Source organism: Chlamydomonas reinhardtii, chromosome 3 (genome assembly GCF_000002595.2).
Source record: "Chlamydomonas reinhardtii strain CC-503 cw92 mt+ chromosome 3, whole genome shotgun sequence".
NCBI lineage: Eukaryota > Viridiplantae > Chlorophyta > Chlorophyceae > Chlamydomonadales > Chlamydomonadaceae > Chlamydomonas > Chlamydomonas reinhardtii.
In genome coordinates this window covers 1512047-1531779 of record NC_057006.1, presented here as the reverse complement: position 1 = coordinate 1531779, position 19733 = coordinate 1512047, and the positions used below count along the sequence as shown (strand labels likewise).

The 19733-nt window shown below is 65.4% G+C and overlaps 3 protein-coding genes across 3 annotated transcripts; 2 read left to right on the top strand and 1 right to left on the bottom strand.

Annotated features, from left to right (window-relative positions):
• Positions 1–16: 16 nt before the first annotated feature.
• CHLRE_03g152150v5 (uncharacterized protein) lies at positions 17–3266 on the bottom strand. Its single transcript, XM_043060530.1, has 4 exons — positions 3144–3266; positions 2043–2830; positions 1698–1881; positions 17–1486 (listed from the first exon to the last, which is right to left on the bottom strand). The coding sequence occupies exons 2-4, from the start codon at positions 2816–2818 to the stop codon at positions 1205–1207; spliced, it is 1242 nt and encodes a 413-aa protein (XP_042925659.1). The 5' UTR covers positions 2819–2830; positions 3144–3266; the 3' UTR covers positions 17–1204.
• A 140-nt stretch (positions 3267–3406) lies between these two features.
• Positions 3407–12690, top strand: CHLRE_03g152100v5 (uncharacterized protein). The gene is made up of 17 exons (XM_043060529.1): positions 3407–3721; positions 3902–3952; positions 4469–4614; positions 4851–4964; positions 5238–5294; positions 5657–5729; positions 5987–6039; positions 6478–6609; positions 7003–7108; positions 7477–7746; positions 8088–8220; positions 8673–9078; positions 9319–9459; positions 9624–9729; positions 9957–10017; positions 10186–10456; positions 10717–12690. Exons 1-17 carry the CDS (start codon positions 3643–3645, stop codon positions 12079–12081), a joined length of 3564 nt encoding a protein of 1187 aa, XP_042925658.1. The 5' UTR covers positions 3407–3642; the 3' UTR covers positions 12082–12690.
• Positions 12691–12846: 156 nt separating this feature from the next.
• CHLRE_03g152050v5 (uncharacterized protein) lies at positions 12847–19732 on the top strand. The gene is made up of 18 exons (XM_043060528.1): positions 12847–13176; positions 13425–13584; positions 13864–13927; positions 14081–14155; positions 14398–14454; positions 14689–14784; positions 15022–15081; positions 15333–15386; positions 15584–15641; positions 16017–16113; positions 16475–16571; positions 16772–16869; positions 17057–17147; positions 17581–17753; positions 17944–17998; positions 18402–18532; positions 18785–18962; positions 19387–19732. The coding sequence occupies exons 1-18, from the start codon at positions 12957–12959 to the stop codon at positions 19552–19554; spliced, it is 1932 nt and encodes a 643-aa protein (XP_042925657.1). The 5' UTR covers positions 12847–12956; the 3' UTR covers positions 19555–19732.
• Position 19733: the final 1 nt, after the last annotated feature.

Below are 19733 nucleotides of genomic sequence, written 5' to 3'. Positions count from 1 at the left end.
GACGGGCACAGGCGCGGGTGCGTGAACTTTACATCATTCCGGAGTCGGAGATGGCGGGATGCTCAGCTGTATTCAGGTTACCCACGCACGGCCTTCCTGTCGCGCTTGTGACCTGTCCTCTTCGCGCGCCGTGCCAAGCCACTTCGCGAGCATCCCTACCGCCAATTGCATGTGGCCAGCCACCACACATGTTCACTGAACGCGCCGATGCCAGTAGGCCCTACTTCCCTACCGCACACTCTCCCACACACTGACCTCCATGCAACGCCAACTCCTCATGTACCGGTAATCGTCCGAACCTTCGGCCGCAACGCCATTGCGCAGTGCCAGAATGCCGGCAGGTGCCGCAGCCTTCCCACTGCCACAGCTCAAGTCCCGCCCATCTCAAAACCGCTTGTCATACGCGCAGCTGGTGTGCGCAGCACGCCGCCACTTGTCCGATCCTCTCACGCCTGCCAGCGTGCGCGCACCGCATGCCCCACGTGCCCACTCGTTGCAGGCTCTGCTAGGCTTAGGGTGACCACACCGGCAACACTGACTGCTGCGACAATGCATCCATCCCCGCAGCCCCCCTCTTGGCTCCAGGGCATCCCCGCCTGTGTGGTCCTGGCTCCGGCTGTCTACAGACGCACCTACGCCGCCAGTCCCGCCATGGCCGGCAAGCAGCCCTGTGATGCAAACTGGAAGTGAGCAGGAGCGCCATGCGACCGGCCAAGCCGTGGCACAGGTGGCGCACCCGCAAAGGGCCCATGCAACGCTTTCTCTCGCCTCTCTCACTCAACTTCTGCATGCTGCACTTCCGGAAGCAAGGCTGCGGGTCACGTCCGGGCGTGCCTGCCGACCCAGGGATGGCACCACGGCAGTGCTGCTGCTGCTGCCGCTGGCGTGGCTATTGCTACTGCGCATCAGCAGCAGCAACCCCTACCGTAGTGCATGGCCCGGTGTCAGCCGGTCGCGCCCCCACGGCTTGCGCCGCTGCCGTGCCCCGTCGTGGCCACTATATGTGCCCCAACACGCTTCCTTGTGCTTGACCCCAGCACCGCCATTTGCACTGCCGCTACTGCTGCGCCGGCTCCCGACAAGCCATCCACGGGCTCCGTCGCTGCTCCTCGCCGCCACCAGGCAATCGCCGGCGGCCAAGTGAACAGCTGCACGCGTCAGTCAGCTCCAGTGTCCCGGCAAGTGCAGTTGGGGACCGCACTGCTTAGCTCGCGGTGATGCCCAGAGCCGCCAGCTCGTCCGTGGGCGCGCCACTGCGCTTGGCGCCGCCAGCAGGCGCGGGCGCATCACCGGAGGCAGCGGCCGCGTCACCACCGGCAGCCGGAGCCGCGGCGTCGCCGCCGCGACCACCGCGGCGACCGCCGCGCGCGCGGCCGCCCTCCGCGGCGCCCTCCTCGCCCTCCGCCGCATCGCCTGACGGCTCGTCGCCGTTGGCCGTGCGCGGCTTCCGCCGGCGCGACGCGCGGGGCGCGCGCTTGGTGGTCACCTGCAATACCCATCACGCGGGGCATATCACGGAGCGGTGATAGGTGCCGGGTGCCAGCGACACACCAACAGGCCAGCCACAGCACAGCTACATCCACAGCGCCACATCCGACGCCGCCTAGCCCAACTCCTCTGTCCTGTTGCTCAGCTGTACGCGCTGCCATTTTGCGGGAAAGGAAATGCTGCACGGCGCTCATACCGGTGCCACCCACCTCCGCGACCTCCAGCAGGGCGTCAGCGGGCACGGGCACCACCGGCGCCGGCGCGCGGCGGCCCGGCGGCAGCTCCACGCCCTCCGGCGGCGGCGGCTTGACGCCCGGCGCCTCGGCAGGGGCCTCCGCGGGCACGTCGGCGGCGTGTGCCTCAATAACGTGCTCGCGGGCGCGATTGCGGCTCCTGAATGTGCGGCGTTGGGAAGAGCAGAACGGTCAGAGCCGGGGACAGGACGGGATAGCCCCAAGGCCACTATAGGTGCAAACAGGCCACGCCTTTGTCTGGTTTGTGTACCCTGCATGCCACTGCGGCGTCCAGACCTCCACCACGAGCCCGGTACTCACTTGAAGCCCTGCTCGCACTGCTTGCAGCGGAACAGCGTCACCTGACGCTCCGCCGCGGGCTCAGCGGCCGCGCCGCCAATCGCCGCCTTGGCCGCAGCCGCAGCCATTGCAGCGGCGGCGGTGGGGTCGTCCGGCACGGGGGCAGCGGCGGCGCCGCGGCCGCGGCCGGTGCGGCCGCCACGGCCACGGCTGCGACCACCCGCCGCGGGCTTGGCACCCTCCGCGCCGTCAGCTGCCGCGCCATCCGCGGCGCCCTCACCGGCCTCGGCCTTGGTGCCGCGGCCACGGCCGCGGCCACCACGGCGCGCGCCGGCCGCCGGGGCCTCGGCTGCCGCGGCGGCCACCGCAGCGGCCGTCGCCTCAGACTCAGGGTGCTTGGCCTGCAGGTGGCGCCTCAGGCCCTGCTGGCTGGCGAAGGTGCGGTCGCAGTCGCCGCAGGCGAAGTCGCCAGCGGGAGCCTCGCCATCTGCACCCTCACCGGCGGGCTTGCGCCCACCGCGGCGCCGACGCTCGCGCGGAGGCCGGGCGCCGTCCTCGCCGGCGGCGCCCTCCTCGGCACCCTCCGCGCCCTCGGCGGCGCCCTCCTTGTTGCCGCCACGGCGGCGCTGGCGCTGCGGCTTGGCATCGGCGCCGTCCTCGCCGGCGGCCGGGGCCTCCTTATCGCGCTCGTCGTCGCTGTCGTGCTGGATGGAGACGCCGTGCACCTCCTGCATGTGCTTCTGATACTCGGGCCGCGACAGCTTTATGCCGCACTCGGCGCACAGGTTGGTCGCCATGGCCGATCCGACCTGGCGGGTTACAGCATATGCATGCAGAGATAGGGATAGTGAGACGCCAGGCAGCGGCCAGCGGTTGTCCAGGGCACGGGATCGATGTCGGGTGAAACGGTGGCCATTCCGGAGACCGCCAAGCTCCGAGCAGGGACGCGAGACCCACGTTGACTCTGAGTCAGTCAAACAAACATGCAACTGCTGCACAAGGCATCCAGATCACCCAGTGCGAGCAGGCGCCCGCGAACACCGGCAACGGCCTGAGGCCTCGCCAACCCCGCTGCGGAACGTTCGCATCAGATCTGTGCCTGTATGTGTCCCTTCATCTCACCTACGCTTAGGCAGCTCTTCCGGAAGCGTTGTTTTGGGAATTCGTCGAAACGCGAACTCGACAGCAGAGTCTCCAGGAAATACTTTTAGAGCTTCGTTGGTTGATTGCGTGTTAAACAGTCTGAAGACACCGCAAGTCGGAAAGTGCTAGGCCCTAGGGCCAACTTTGCCAGACTGTTCGCATGGGTCATCGATGCCGCAGTTGAACCGGGATTGGGCCGCCCGACACTTGCCCAGGCGTTGGCACTGGTAATTCAAATTCATACTGCAAGTCACACGGGGCCTAGCAAGGCGGGGTCCGCTCGGCAAACCGCGCAAAATCTTTGTCACGAAGTTTTCCTGCCCAAACAGCGACCTGCCATGGCTCTACACAACATCTGACCTCAGCATCTTTAGTAGCTCTTGCTGTACTTTGGGAAGCCGCCGGTGTGGCAGCAAAGTTTGTGGAGGCCCGCGTGTAAACCCTACGGGCCCCCGGCCCCAGCTGAGCAGGCGCCAGCATGGGAATTCCCGGCTTCAACACATGGTTCTCGGAGACCTACCCAAAGGCATATGTGCCGATGGGTGAAGTCCGGGTTGGTGAGTTGCAACGCGGCAGCCTGCACAAGACGTAACCATGTGTGACTGGTGGTGTGCGCAAGGCGTGGTGTACCTGTGTCAGGGGCTATAACTCCTGTGTAATACCGCTTCAATCGCGCTTAGATGCGGTGCACTCCCACTTTGATGTCCTCCCTCCGTCTCTCCCTCCCGCCCGTCCAGACCACCTGTACATTGACCTCAACTCGGTGTTACACACGGTGATGCGGCGAGGTGCGTGAGTGAGTGTGTGTAAACGCCCGAGCACGCCGACCCCTCCGCACCGAATTGGTTGGGCATTGGGTTGGGCATTGGGTTGGGCATTGGGGCTCCTTACTGGCTCACTGGGGTGTGCTGTGTCGTGTTTACCGGGGCCTGCGGCCTGACCTCTGACTGCTGGCCACGCGGGTATTGCGGGGGGGGGGGCACAAGGGGCTTTGCGCACCTCCTCGGGGGTTACATTCATGACCTTTTAAGGATTGAAGGCGCAGCCAGGAGCAGTAGTATTGCAGACGCGTTGTTACCGAGGTGTGTGTGTGGGTGGGAGGGGGTCAAGCGGCAGGTCGGTGGCATGTACCGGCACGTGTAACGAGCACAGCGGCTACAACCCAGCGAGCAGGGCCCAGCTGCCCGCACAGTGTTCCACGACCCACACCCGCGCCAACCCGCATGCACACAACCCCAAACCCCCCGGGCCGTGCCCCCGCCACGTCACCTCCGCCGCTACCTCACCACGGCCCTGCCGCGCAGCCCGCAACCACAACCACTTCCACAAGCTGCTGCACAAGCGGATGCACGCCATCCTGGACGCCACCTCCCCCACCAAGTCGGTCATGATTGCAGTGGACGGACCCGCGCCGCTGGCCAAGTTGCTCACCCAGCGTGAGCGCCGCAAGGTGGGCCCCGTGTGTGTGTGTGTGGGGGGGAAGAGAGGCCGGGGCGCCGGGGTAAGAGGCCGGAGCAGGCGTTGTTCCACGCTCTCCACCTCGGCTGAAGCTGGAGTTTGGGCGGCGCAAGCGGCACATGGGGCGCTCCCACCCATTGCTCTTGTTTGCGCACTCGGCGCTTGCGTGCTGCTGCCTCCTGCTGACGCCTCCTGCTACTGCCGCGCCTGCTGCTGCCGCGCCTGCAGAAGACGGGCCGCACTGTGGACGAGGGTGAGACGCTGACGGGGGTGGCCATCACGCCCGGCACCACCTTCATGCTGGACCTCACGCACTCGCTCGCCTACTTCTGCTGCACCAAGGTGGGGGAGGCAGGGAGGTGGGAAGAGCTGTGGGGCGAGGTGGGGGAGGAGGTGAGGCAGGGAGGAGTTGGGGCGGGGTGGGGATGGTGGGAGAGGTGGGCGGCTGAAAGATAGGCACACGCAGCATCCGGCTCAAGCTGACGAAGCGGTGAGGTTCAATGCCGCGTGTCAGGAGTTCGGTGTTGCACCCCCCGCAACTCCTGCTGCGTTCTGTTTGTGTGCCGGATGTGTACGTGACTGGCGGCGCGGGCTCCGGCGGCCCGTGTTGTGCAGATGTCGTCCAAGCGCTTCCGCCACCTGGTGTTCGAGCTCTCGGACGGCACCGTCATGGTGAGGCCTGTAGTGTGTGTGTGTGTGTGCGTGTGTACGTGTGTATGTGTGTGTGTGCGTGTGTGTGTGTATGTGTGTGTGTTTGTGTGTGTGTGTGTGTGAGTGAGTGTGCGTGTGCGTATGTGTGTGTTTGGACGTGAATGTGTTTCTGTGGCCGCTGCCTAGACCTGATGTTGTAACGGTCACATACGAGAACCTGGGTTATGGTAGGACCACCTGTGTGGTTTGCTGGTGCAGAGTTGGGCGGGGGCACAGGCGGAAGGTGAGGGGTGGATGCACGGCAGAGGGCGAGTCGGAAAGGGAAGGTTGAATGTCGGGCACAACCCCAACTCCAACCTCACACCCACTGCATCCACCCACAGGGCGAGGGCGAGGTCAAGGTGCTGGGGCGCCTGGCGCGGCACTGGGCCCCCGAGGACCCAAACGACACACACGGTGAGCCGGGGGCGGGGCAGCAGCAGCAGTGGCAGTAGCAACAGTGGCAGTAGCAACAGTGGCAGCAGCAGCAGCAGCAGCAGCAGCAGCGGCAACATGGGGCGCTTTCCTTGGCGCTGGCGGAAACCGGGTCGCGCCATGCGCCGCGGCCAGCACGCCCGGCCATGTGCCCTATCCGGACTGGAGATCCCGTGTGTGCCCCATGTTTGTGCTGCTGGTGCTGCTGGCGCTCCTGGTGTGTGTGTGTGTGGCCGCAGTGATCCTGGGCGACGACGCCGACCTCATCCTCATGGCGCTCACAAGCTACAAGGTGCGGGGGGGGGAGGGGGGGAGCCGTTCATGTGGAGAACGGGGGGGGGTCGTTTATACCAATCCTGAAGAAACCAAGACCCAGGGGTGGTACATGCCCGAGCCCAACGAATCAGCAGGGGCGGGCGGATGCAAGGCATAGCCGGGGACGGGGCTAGGGGAGAGCCTGAGGTTGCGTGTGTCTCTGTCCATGGAGTTGGGGCCGCGCCGCCACTTGGGGGAGCACCGTCTGCACCCTACCGCCCCGCCTCTTGAGCCGCCTGCCTCCTCCTGCATACTACACACGCGACCTGCCCGCACACACCTCCTGCCTCCTGTCCGTGCGCACACACACGCGCACACACACGCACGGTGATTCGTTTGGTTGTGTATAACACACAAACACACACACACACACACACACCCTGCCCCCCCCACACACACACGCCCCCCGCCCCAGGAGAACCTGTACGTGGCCAACAGCGGGCTGCACGAGGGCCGGCTGGACGCCGCCACGCCCGTGTTCGCGGTGGACCTGCTGCACGCGCAGTGGGCGGCGGCCTTCCTGGCGCCGCAGATCGAGGCGGGGCAGGTGCGAACCTACTGACTGGGGGGTTGTAAATTCCAGCACACATTAAACCAAGGGCGAGGGGGTGGGCGTGTGACTGCTTGACTGCGTGCGTGACTGCGTGCATTGGTGGCTGCGTGATTGCGCGATTGCACGTCTCGCACCTCCATCTCGCCAACCCCTCACGCCAACCCCTCCACCTGCTCCTGCTCCGCCCCTCTCTGCTCCTCCTCCCTCACTACGCCCCCCGAGCTGGTTAACGCTTCATGTTCCGCAAGATGGTCTACCGTCTACCACTTCCTTAACTAATCATGAATGTAACCCCCCCTCCCCATTCCCCTCCCCCCGCTCGGTTTAGCTTGGTTTAGTTTGGGCTGGTCTTTACAACCCCCTCCCCGGTCCCCTTCTGCGCCGCAGCCCTCCGCCTCTGCGCTGCTGCACGCCAAGCTGGACCTCACGCTCATCGCCATCCTGGCCAAGGGCAATGACTACCTGCCGTCGGCTCGCGGCGTCACCCTGGACAGTGAGCCGCACTCCGGGGGGGCCGCCGAGTGCGGGGGAAGAGGAGGGTGTGGCGTGGTGGCGTGGCGGCACAAGGGATAGCCTAGTGGGGGGTGGGACGGGCGGGTGTATCTGCCCGTGTGAGAGGCTTGGGGCGGGGTGGGAGCCTGGATGGAGTGTGGCTTGTCGCGCTTAGTTGGGCGGGCACTTCGCCTGTCATGGCATGCCGCGTCACCGACACTTGCCTCGCCCCCCTGTTCCTGGCTACGCCTTCATGCCTTAATTGATCATGATTGTAACCCCCCTGCTGTCTACTTCGCTACACTTCTCTGTACCAATCCTTGCAACCCCCCTTACCGGTGTGTGCCCATGCGCTTTGCCTACACGCAGCCCCCGGCCGCGTGGGGCTGTGGCGGACCTACCAGACCGCTGTCAAGGGCGGCGGAGGCGGTGCGGGCAAGGGCAGGGCCGCCAAGCACGCCGCCGACGCGGCGTCCGCGAACGCCGGCGGCAGTAGCAGCGGCAGCAGCAGCTACAGCTGCAGCCTGGGCTGCAGCGGCGGCGGCTGTAGCGTCACGTCCATCGACCCCGACACGGGTCTACCGCAGCTGGACGCGGCGGCCCTGTCGCGGCTACTCATGATGGTGGGCGTCGGCACAGGTGGGTGCGAGGGGAGGCCGCGCGGGCGGCGGCTTTGGTCACAGGTGTGAATTGATGCTGAACTGGGGTTGGGGGGAGGTGCAGTGTCTAGCTCCTAGTCCACCACGGTGTACCGTACTCTTCAAGTGATACGGTATGCATGGTTGCAGTGCCAAATGTCGAGTGTCAAATTTGAACGCTTGCGGAATGGAAGACGGCACTGGCTGTGTCCCCGTGTCCCGCGCATTGTCCGCTGGTCGACGACTGTGACTGAGGCAACACTTGGCAGCACTTGAATCGGTGCTGATCATGTTTCTTCGCGTGCTAAGTGCGTTCCGCTGCCTGTCTCTGTCGCCCTCCAGACGCGGGCGCCAGCGGCGGCGGCGACGGGGACGAGTGGCTGGGCGCCAAGGCGCCGGCCGACCCGCGACTGTACCTGCGCGGCTGCGTGTGGCTGCTGCAGATGTACCTCACTGGGCAGTGCCCGGACTATCGGTGAGGAGGTGTGGGCGTGTGTGGAGATGTGTGTGAGGGTGTGTGAGGGTGTGTGTGTGTGTGTGTGTGTGTGTGTGTGTGTGTGTGTGTGTGTGTGTGTGTGTGTGTGTGTGTGTGTGTGTGTGTGTGTGAGGGGGGAGTGTGGAGGTATGGCCGGATGGGTGTCTGGGGGTTGTGTATGAGGCTTGAGACAAGGGCAGCAGCCGGGGCAAGCTGGGGCAAGCGGGAATGCGTTCGGTGCATAACCGGCTGGACGGCGTCCTCGCACTCCAGCTCAAAGTAAGTACATGCACGCACAGTCGCACGGAGCCGCACGGCGCTCACTCGTTCACGTTAAATTGAACAAATCGCACGCCCCAGCAAACAGCAATATCCTTCTCGCCCTGTCTTGCCCTCTTCTACCCGCTTATCCCTGCAACGCCCAACCGCACCGCCCGACCTCTCCTTTACAGCTTCTATTATGACGGCAACGCGCCCACCGCCGCCGCCCTGCGCGGCACACTGGACGCCGCCGTCGCCGCCGGCGTCACCCACATCCGCCTCGACACCTTTGGCGCGCCCGACCCGCGTGCCGCGCAGCCGCTGCTGCCGGTGGCGTGTGCGCTGGCGCTGCTGCCTGCCAACTGCGCCCACCTGGCGGCGCCGTGTGTGCGCCACCTCATGGCCTCGCCGGCGCCCAGCGACGACGAAGGAGAGCGCGAGGAGGGGGCGGGAGCGGCCGGCGCGGCGGCGGCGACGGGGTCGGGGTCGGGGGGAGGCGGCAGTGGACCCGGGTTTGACGAGGAGGTGTATGAGTCGCTGTACGGCGAGTGCCGCACGTGCCGCCAGCTTTCCACGGAGCTGTCGGCGGCGTCCCGGGTGCGTGCGTCGGCGGCTGCTTTGACGACTCGAACAAGATAAACAAACGTCATCAAAACTTGGCGGCGTGACTTGTGGCTTGTGTGTATGAGAGCTTTGGGCTTAGGCTTAGGCTTAGCCCTCTCTTTCTCAACCTTTCTTTCTCCTCTTGCGCAAGCTGCTTTCCAGCTCCTGTTCTTCGCGTCCGCTTGAAGCTTCGCAAACCCGTCCTCGTTGCTCTCGGCCCTCTCGGCCCCGCAGTCAATCCAGTCGCTGCGTGCGGAGGAGGTCCGGCTGACCAACCTGTTGCGGTCCGTGCAGCGCGGCACCGTGCCCCTCGGGGAGACGGCCACGGAGGCGGGGCTGCAGCAGAAGCTGGCGTCGGCGTCGGCAGGGGCGGAGGTGAGGGCACTGGGGAGGGCGCGGGAGGAGGGCGGCACGGCGGGGCGGTGGGAGTCTGCCCGTAGACGCCTCGGGTGGAAGAACGGAACGCGCACGCGCGCAGGTGCGCGCACATGCCGCAATGCGAGCCGCTCATAAAGCTGTGCTCCTGAACACGTGCACAGGAGGCCAAGCGCGCAATCAATGCGCTGGAGCGGCAGCGGCGGGACCACATCGCCGCCTCCCACCCGTACCGCCGGTTCCCGGTGGAGAAGCTGGAGGCGGCGGCGGGTGCGGTCGTGGCGCTCGGGCACGTGTTGCTAGGAGCGGGGCCGGCGGGGACCCGCTGCAAGCTCGCTCGCTGTTGTGTCCTCGCATGCCTGCACCGGCCACCACCCTGGTCACCTTCGCACGCGCAACAGCCCGGACCAGGGCCTTGCCGTGCTTCCTGATATGTTTTCCTGACGTGCCGCTCTGTGGTACGTACCTTTTCGTTGTTGTTGCTTGCCCCCAAACAGAGGCGGTGGTGGCCACGGCGGATGTGACTATGCACGAGCGTGCCTGCACTTCCTTTGGCAGGTGCGTGCGATTGTTCTGGCGCCCAACGGCCCAAGCACTTAGGGCTCAGGCCATGCCCTGCACGCTGCATTTCGCTACCGTGTGTTCGTGCTACGTTGCGCACAACGCCTGTGAACACCTCCACTCACTCCCATTCCGCTTGCCCTCCCGCCCCGCCGCCGCCTCCAGGCCGCTGGTCCTCCGCGCCTTCAACAGCAAGCCCGACGCGGCGGCCTTCATCCGCGCCGCCGGCTTCTCCGCCACTTCCTCCGCCGCCTCTCAGCCCCCCCACCAGCCCCACCAGCAGCACCAGCAGCGGCGTGACGCCAGCAGCTGGGCGGGACCGCGGCAGCACTCGCCGCATCAGGCGCAGGATGAGTACGGCGCCATCTACACGCCGCCTCCGCCGCCGTTTGCGGTGGAGCACGCCAGCTTCTTCCCGGCCATTGTGCGGCAGCAGGTGAGGCGGGCGTGTGGGGTGGTACTAGTCGGCGTTTGGGGTTACGTGCTAGGTTGTTGAGTGGCATAGGGCGCGCTGCGCAGTTCGCTCGCAGCTGGTGTTCCTCCGCTGCGGCTGCGCCAAGGACAGGCTTGAGCTGAGGCTGTAGCGTCGCGTGTCCCTCTGCTTTGTGTGGTGCGCTCCTGCAGCTGCTACTGCCGCTGCTCACCTCACTGCGCGCACCGCCGCCGCTTACTTGGCCTCTCCGCCCCGCCGCTCAGGTGCTGTACGACGAGCACGGCTGCGGCCAGCAGCTGCGGCTGGAGGTGCTGCCGCCCGGGCCCTCCGACGCCGACGTGCAGTACCTCACACACCCGCCCGAGTCCCTCACGGCCGCACGAGCCGCGGCGGCGGCCTCGGCGGCGGCAGCCCGGCCGGGTCCGCGGCAGCAGCAGAAGCCGCAGGAGCCGCAGCGATGGCAGCAGCGGCAGCAGCAGCAGCGGCAGGGCGCGCCGCCGCCGTCGGGCCGCGGGCCAGTGGTGGCGGTCGCGGCGGCGGCTGTGGCGGCTGTTGGCGTGGGGGCGGGTCAGGCGGGGCCGGGTCAGGCGAGGGCGGGTCAGTCGGGGGCGGGTCGGGCGGGGGCGGGTCGGGAGGGCCGCCCGACGGGCACCGCGTCGGATGTGGCTGTAGCAGCAGCTGCGGTGGCTGTGGCAGCGGCTTCGGTGGCTGTAGCCCGCGCGGGGCCGCGCAAGGGCAGCGCGGACGCAACTGACGGCTGGGAGGTCGCGAAGCGCCGCGGGCGCAAGCCCAAGGCCGTGGACGGTCTGGGTGCGGGCGGTTCCAAGCCGGCTGCAGAGGCACCCGCGGCACACGTGGACGGCGGAGCAGCCGGGACGCCGGCGGCGGCGGGAGAGGAGGAGGCCGCCCAGCGCAAGCGCGGCCGGCCGCGTGGCAGCAAGAACAAATCCGCCTCTCCCGCTGCCTCCCCCGCCGCCTCTGCCGCTGCGCCCGGCACTGCTGCTGGCGCAGCGGCCGCAGCCCCGCGCCCGATGGCGCAGCCCGCGCCGTCAGAGGCCGTGGCGCCGCTGCTGCCGACTGCGCCGCCGCCCATGCCGAGCAGCCGGCTGCTGAGCACCGCGCTGCAAGGCACGGGCAGGGCGCCGCCGCCAGCCGCCGCGGCGCCGCCGCCAGCGACCTCGCAGGCGCCCGCCGCCGCTGCGTACGGAGCGTACGGCGCGCATGTGAGCTACAACCCGCTCCAGCCGCAGCCGCAGTACCAGCAGCCGTACCAGCAGTACGGCGGCGGTGCTGGGTACTACGGCAGCCAGGTGGCAGCGCAGCCGCAGTACGGCAACGGCGCGTACGGCACTTATGATCAGCAGAGGCCGGGCCCTTACCGACCGCTGGGTATGGCGGGAGGTGCGGCAGCTGGCATGTACGGGCAGCAGCAGCCGTACCAGCAGCCGTACCAGCAGCCGTACCAGCAGCCGCCGCAGGCCTTGCCGGTGCCGGTGCTAGTGCGGCCGCCGCCGTACCGTCCGCTGTCGCCCACGTCTTCGGCGGCGGCGGCTGCAAATGCGGCGGCGGCTGTGGCGGCCGGCCCCGCCCGGGGTCGCGCGGCGCCCGGCGGTCCGAGGTGGTCCTGACTAGCCGAGGCAGAGGAGCGAGCGCACGACTGAGCTGCGGCGTCGGGGTAAGGCCGCGTTGTTAGCTGTGGGCTGCTAGCTAAGTATGGTAGTGTGCGTGAACGTGAGGGCCTTTGGAAGGGCTAAGACCGATATAAAAACATGGCAGGTGGAGTTCTGCAAGTGCTCCAAGGGTCGTAGTGATTTGCGTCGAGGGCGTAAGTCTTATTGGTCGCGTTTGTGTTGCGCGAAGTGGAGCGGCAGTTCTCTTCTTGTGCCGCGATGAGCGGTGTGTGTGGGGGTATCAGGTCTGCCGTTCCACGTGACGTCACAAGCAGACTCCGGAGGTGTGGGCGCAGCTACATGCAAGCGGTTCGCAAGCGGGTCAGTGTCTCTTTGCCAGTCCGTAGAGTTCGCAGGAGACTGTCATATTCTTCTGTCGGACAGCCGCGGGACAGTCGTAGTAAGCGGTACGAGGTCACACGCGGTGAGTGATGGTCGCTGAAGGTCGACCGCTCCAAGATCGGGGGTCTCACGCTGCGCGTTGGTTTTGACGGGCTGTCTGCGCGGGTTTCGCGCTAGCTGAATTCGTGCTTATGTTGCGACGTGAAGTTGTAACTATGTCTTGTGCTGGCGCTTTACGCTGCCTATCTACCACAGCTCCTCTCCACCGAAGCTTCCACGCGACTGTTGACTACTGCGAAACCCGCCGCAGGCCGCCGTGCACAGACGCACACCCTGGCACCGTGTGCATTCATAAGCATCGTCGATAGCATGGCACTGAGTCCCGAGCAGCGCTTCTAGTTATATTTTACATAAGCATCATCAGGCTTCAGACAGTCGGCTGCCATCTCACCCTTAAGTGGATTAGTCGCCTCCTTCTTGCCATCAGTGAGATGAAGCCCCCGCAAAGGCCGCCGGTGGCCGCCCACTCGCTTGCGGTCTTGACGGCTGTGCTGCTGCTAGCCGCGGTGGCGCTGCTGTTGCCGGCGGCGGCGGGGGCGGCGGCCGACCTCATGCCGCCGCCGCCGTCGCCGCCGCCGCCGCCGCAGCACCAGTCACCTGCAGCAGTGGCCGAGGTGCAGGGGGCTGCAGCTGTAGCGGCACGGGCACAAGGTGAGGTGAGGTGAGGTGGGGTGGGGGATGTCAGGCATCGCGTCATGGCGTGCCGGCCATCATACATGCCTGGGCCCATGAGGGCCGCCGGCTTTCATCCTGCAACTGCATGACGCAAGCGCCTGCCGGTGTGTGCACACACGAAGGGCCAGGACTCTTGAACAGTAGGTCAATTGCACGGCGCATGCGCAGGCGGCAAGCTGTTGATTGTGATTAGATTGCCTGCTTACTGTGGCGTCTGCCTGCAGGCGCGAACAGTACAGCGATGCAACTTGGGGAGTTGGACTTCCGCAAGAAGAAGGCCAAGAAGCCGGCAGCAGCAGCAGTCAGCAGGTCTTCGTGGCGCACGCTGCCCTTCATGTCGACTGCGGTGCCGGCACTGCTGGCGGTGCTGCCGCCATACGACCAGTGAGTGGGTGGGTGGGTGGGTGGGTGGGTGGGTGGGTGGGCGGATGTGTGTGTGTGTATGTGTGTATGTGTGTGTGGGTGAGTGGTTCCATACATGTGCCTCACACATATGCTCCTGCGCCCCTGCCGGACGCGTGCGTGCCGCCGCCCTTCACTCCAGCATAGGCTTGTCAACCCTTCCTAGTGGGACCTATTTCGTTGGTCTCGGGCACCTTACACCACACACACACACGTGCGCACACGTTTTCCTTGTGCTATGTAACACACGCACACACACAGGTACCTGGCCATAGAGAACAGCAAGACCACCACCACCTCACTGCTGGACCTGGAGCAGGAGACGGTGGGCGTGTGGGTGGGGGGGCGTGGTCCTTGCGTGCATGCGGCGTCACAGAATGTAGCTCCGTGCAGGTGTGGGTATGTTGTTTACCGCCGCTAGGAATGGTGAAGACACACACACACACACACACACACACACACACACACACACACGCAGGCCACCGCTATGAAGTCGCTGGTCAACTCGTTCTGCGGCGCGCCTGTGCATCAAGAGGACGGCGGGCTCATACTGGTGCGTGCCATCACCACCACCAGACATTGATAGCGCTGGGGCTCTGCTGTGCGGCGCCGTGCTATGCCTTGAGACCTGCCATCAGGCAGCGTGTCCACTGCCTGCTGCCGAGAACCCCTGCCCGCCTGCTCTCGGTCCATCTACACACCACCGCTGACTGAGTGTGCGGCTGGTGGTTGTGTGGCGTTGCTGTGGGTCGAACGCAAAGCGACGCCCGGTGTGCGGTGTGTGGTGTGTTGCAGGTTGGCGGGCATCACGGATACAAGAACGGTATCGCGGACGGGCGAGATAAGATACAGGTGCGTGCGTGTTCGTTTGCTAGATGCGGCGTGATGTGGCAAATAGGTACGGGAGCCTAGGGGGGCAGTTGCAGAATTTATGCACGAACGGAACATGTACCGAATGATAGGCTGGGTGCTGAACGCATTTCCCTGCATACTTGCGTGCTACCATTCCGTTCTACGACCCCTCTCCTAAGCCCCACGCCCCACTCTTCACATCCCACACGCCCCCCCCCCCGCCCGCTCCCTCAGCTGTTCGGACTGGACCCCGACCCGGCCTTCTCGCTGGCGCACCCGCTGCGGTGGAACCGCTGGTACCCCGCCGTCACCACCCTGGAGGATGGCCGGGTGCGCCGGGGCCCCTAACCACACACACACACACACACACACACACACAAACACACACACACACACACACACACGCACACACGCAGCGCACCTGGCGTGCTCCCTGTTCCCTGTCCTACTTTTCTTGCTTGCAATTGCTTTCTGTTCCCTGTTTCCTGTTCGCATTAGTTTGGCCTCTTGTGCGCACACCAAGCTCGTGTGCAACCACACACGCACACGCTCGCATGTGCCGCGCAGGTCCTGGTCGTGGGGGGTTCCTACAAGGCAGACGCGGGCAGCCTGCCGCCCTTCAGCGAGGTGCGGGCGTGTGGGCGGGCGGGTGGGGGTGGCGGCGCATGCGTGTACGGTATGCACTTGTCGTGGCATTTATTTGCCGGGGACGGCAGCCACTCACGGCAGCCACTTGAGCTTATTAGAATATTAGAATACCCATGCCTGCGGCATCGCCGATCAAAACCGTAGAATGCGCTCAGTGATACGACACGTCGTGCTGACACACACCAAAGTCAAGACTAACGCTACACCGGTGCCTGCGACGGACGGCACAGATCGTCGACCCCAAGGCTCTGGACCAGGAGAGTGAGACGCTGCCCACACCCCAGGTGGGTGCATGAGGGGTGATTGCGTTGGTGTGTAAGGGGCGAGAGCTCGGTTGGAAACTGTGGATGCACGAAAAGGGAGTTTGCTTGAGTATGCCTGCTACACGATAAGAAGAGTGTGGCAATGCCGCTGTGGCGCATCACGCATCATGACTCACCACGCCAAGTACCCCACCTGCCCCACGCACCCGGCCCACCAGAACTTTGTGGACAACGCGGGGATGCAGTGGTTCGCCTTCATGCACACACTGCCCAGAGGTGCGGCGAGGCGACATGGCTCATGGAGTCATGGGCAATGGCACATGGCCCCCTGTGACCGACTGCACCGCAGCATCACGCCACCTGCTGCACACCGCACCTGATCTGCTTGCGCAAACATGCACACACAAGCAAAACACACACACACACACACACACACATACACACACACATCGGCTCGGCAGGTCGGTCGGCTGCGGTAAGTATACTCTGAAGGTAATCCGCGGCCGTAATGCTGCATCGCATACACTGTCCTACGCGTAATGTTTTCCTTGTGCTCTTTAACACACACACATACACCCACCCACACATCTCGGCCACATCGTCCTTTCCTTCGTGTTGTCCTGCTGCCCAACACACCACACCACGCGACAGGCCACGTGCTGTGGTGGGGCGACCGCGGCGGCTCCATCAGTGACGTGGCCAGCCAGGCCGTGCTGGCGGACCTGCCGGAGCTGCCCGAGGAAGTCACGTGCGTGCGTTGGGGGCAGGCCGACACGCTTGCTTGGGCCTTGGTTGTGTGTGCGTATGTGTGTGTGTGTATGTGTTTGTATGGTGTGTGCGTGTGTGTGCGGGGTGGGTGCGTGGTTAGAAGGGGCGGGATCTATCAGAGCCGCGCATGCACGTGTACTGTGAAAAGATCAGCACCCGCCGCCACTTGGCGCGGAGCGGCGCGGCGGGCTTCGGAAACCCACCACCACACAGCTGTGCCGCACGCACACACACGCGCACACACACGCATACATACTTACACGCGTTGCCCCGGGGCCAACATCCGCCGCCGTCTGATGTGCTGCTGCCGCCGCCGCCGCCGCCGCCGCCGCCGCCCGCAGCCACCGCACCGCCTACCCGTACACTGCCTCGGTGCTGGTGCTGCCGTACCGGCCCGAGGAGGACTACCGGGCCACACTCATGATCTTCGGGGGCGCGGTGAGCGTGTGTGAGCATGTGTGCATGTGTGCATGTGTGGATGTGCGTGGGGTGGGTTGTAAAGACCAGCCCAAACTACACCCAACCAAGCCAAACTAGCGGTGGGGTTGAGGGTAATGCGTGTTGTTCGGTCCCTGCTTGTGTGCGGTTTGCCACATCAGCCGCCACGTGACGCACCACGTGACATGGCCGCCGTGCAGGAGGGCGGCGCGGGCACGGACACGCCGGCCGTGAGCACCTCGCTGCGGCTGGAGCTGCGGGAGTGCGACTCGGCCGCCAGCGGCTACTGCGCAGTGCCGTGAGTCCATAACGCTCTGTATTGAGTCAGTGATCCCCATCCAGTCGTACGCCATCAGCAGCAGGGTGCAGCAGTGCTGTTACCGTACTGCTGGATGGCCGCCGTGCGCGTGCGTGGGTTGTGGGGGCAGTGGCTGCTGGGCCACGCACACGCTCAAGCTCACGCACACGCACACGCACACGCGCAGGTGGGAGGTGGAGGAGATGGGCGTGCCGCGGGTGATGGGCGACTCGGTGCTGCTGCCCAACGGCAAGGTTCTGCTGCTCAACGGGGCGCAGGTGGGTGGCGCGTCGCGCATGTGTGTAACTGTGTGTGTGTGTGTGTGTGTGTGTGTGTGTGTGTGTGTGTGTGTGTGTTTGAAGCAGGCGGCAGCTCGTGGTGCTCGGCGGCAGCAGCATGCGGCGCGCCTTGTGTTTGTGATAGTGTTCATCTATCACTGGAGTTCTGCGGGTGCCACCAAACGTACACAAGTCCGCGACATGGCTGTCCATCCCCGGTGGTGACTGCCCCCAACCCTCTCACACACACGATTGCCATTGAGTCTCCCAATGACATTTGGTCTCCCAATCACATTTGGTTTCCCATTCATACGGTACCAAGCAACGTCTGGTGATCACCACTCATGCACACGCTGGCTGTTATACGATACATGCTGGAATGTTAACGAGTCCCGACACCGTGTGCCGTCTTCTGTCAACACCACGTGCGCAGTGGGGCCGTGCAGCCTACTCGTCCAGTGGCCAGAAGGCGGGCGGCCAGGCTTCCCACCCCGCCAACCAGCCTCTCATCTACGAGCCCTGGCGGCCGGCCGGCGAGCGCTACTTTCATGTGGCCTTCAACCCCATCCCCCGCATGTACCACTCCACGGCTTGCCTGCACCGGACGTAAGTCTCCTCGCTCTTGACGAGCTCGGACGAAGTTGCGAGTTGTAATCGAATTGCTCCTGCCAGTAGCTAGGTGAGGCCAGCTCCGGCCTTGAATGCGCTCCTACATACTGTGTGTGTCTTGGTGTGTCTTGGCCGACGGCATTGACACCAGCTGCTGGCGATGCCGCCGCCACGCGCACGTGTGCAGGGGGGAGGTCATCGCGGCAGGCTGCGACACTTGCGGCGAGAACGTGGCTGGCCTGGTGAGCGAGGTGCTGGGCACCTGAGTGCGTTCGTGCCTATTGACACGCGTGGGGGCTTGGATTGCGGCAGGGTTTAAGGTTGGCGGACCTGGGTCCAGGTAGTGCGGCGGCCTAGCTACCTAGCGGCCTGGCTAACGGAGTAGCAGCCTGAGTAGATAGGATGCTGCAGTTTTAGGGTCGGTCGACGGCGCAGCCGCACAGGCTGGGTCGCTACCGTGCAGAGCAGATGCAGCGCGCGCCACACCACCTCTGCCCCCCCTCGATCCCCCGAATCCCTGATGACACGCGCGCTCACTCCGTCGTCAGCTCTTCGTCCCATGACCCCATCAGCCCACCACACGCACGCACGCACGCACCGCCCCGCCACAACCCCCACCCGCCCACCCACCCGCCGGGGCCGCAGACCTCCGCAATGACGCCCAACCCCAAGGGGCTGCTGGAGAAGCGGCTGCAGATGTTCACGCCGGCCGAGATAGCGCCCGGCGTGGCGCGGCCGGTCATCACGTTGGCGCCCGCGTCCATAGCCCGAGACCAGTGAGCGCGGCACGGCACGGCAACAGCTGCGTGCGGGCTGTAGCGAGCTTGGGCTGTAGCACCGAGTTATTTCCGTACTGTACTCTCGGGCTGTAACCGTCAGAAGAAAACGGTGGCTGCGGCACAGCATGTTCATTTTTGATTGGGGAGTGGTGATTGCGGTGTGGCGTGGCGTGGCGTGGTGGTAGCAATGTGCGAGGCCCGGGGCGCCCTATCTGCCTTCCTGATTAACCGCCGATCGATTGCCCGCAGGACGTTCACAGTGGAGTTCACGTACGACCCCCCAGCCGCCGCCGAGGTGGCTCAGGGTGGCGGCACAGGCGGCAGTGGCTCGTCGCCGCCTGCTCCGGCCGTGACCGCCGCCTCGCTGGTGACACCGTGCGCGACCACCCACTCCGTCGGCTGGAACCAGAGGGTGGTCTTCCTCAAGGTGCGTCTGGGGTTTTCAGCAATTGGTATAGAGAAGTGCAGCGAAGTAGACAGCAGGCGTAGGGGGTGGGAGCAAGCGGGTGTGCAGCTGCGGCAGGAGGGGATTGGACGGTTCGGTAGGACCGGTGAGCGGGCGCCCGGAGGAGGGCGGGGTTGGCTGGGCAACTGATGCCTGTGCCTTGGTGCGCGGGAGGCCTCAACCTCCTCCTGGCGTCAACAGCCAGCTCCGCCAGCCCCTCGCGGTCCCGTGACATCCCATACTGCGTGTCGTACACGCACACGCACACGCACACACACACACACACACACGCGCACACACGCACACACACGCATACGCGCACACGCACACGCACATACACACACACACGCACACGCACACACACACACACACACACACACACACACACACACACACACACACGCAGGTGCTGTCCCCTGACTCCGGCAGCGACAGCAGCGGCACCCGCAGCCTGACGCTGGCTGCGCCGCCGTCCTCCCACCCCGGCCTGAGCCCGCCCGGCTACCACTTGCTGTTCCTGGTGACGTCCGACGGCGGCTACAGCCAGGGCGTGTGGCTCACCGTCACGCCGTAGCAGCACTGGCAGTAGTCTCAGTGGCAGTAGCAGTGGCAGCCGCAGTAGCAGTGGCAGTAGCAGTGGCAGTAGCAGGAGCAGCAGTGGCAGTGGCAGTGCCGTAGTACCGTAGTGGAGTGAGCACTGACTGTAGGACGCATGTGTGTGGCGGAGTTGCCTCGCGTAGCTGGAACGCCGAT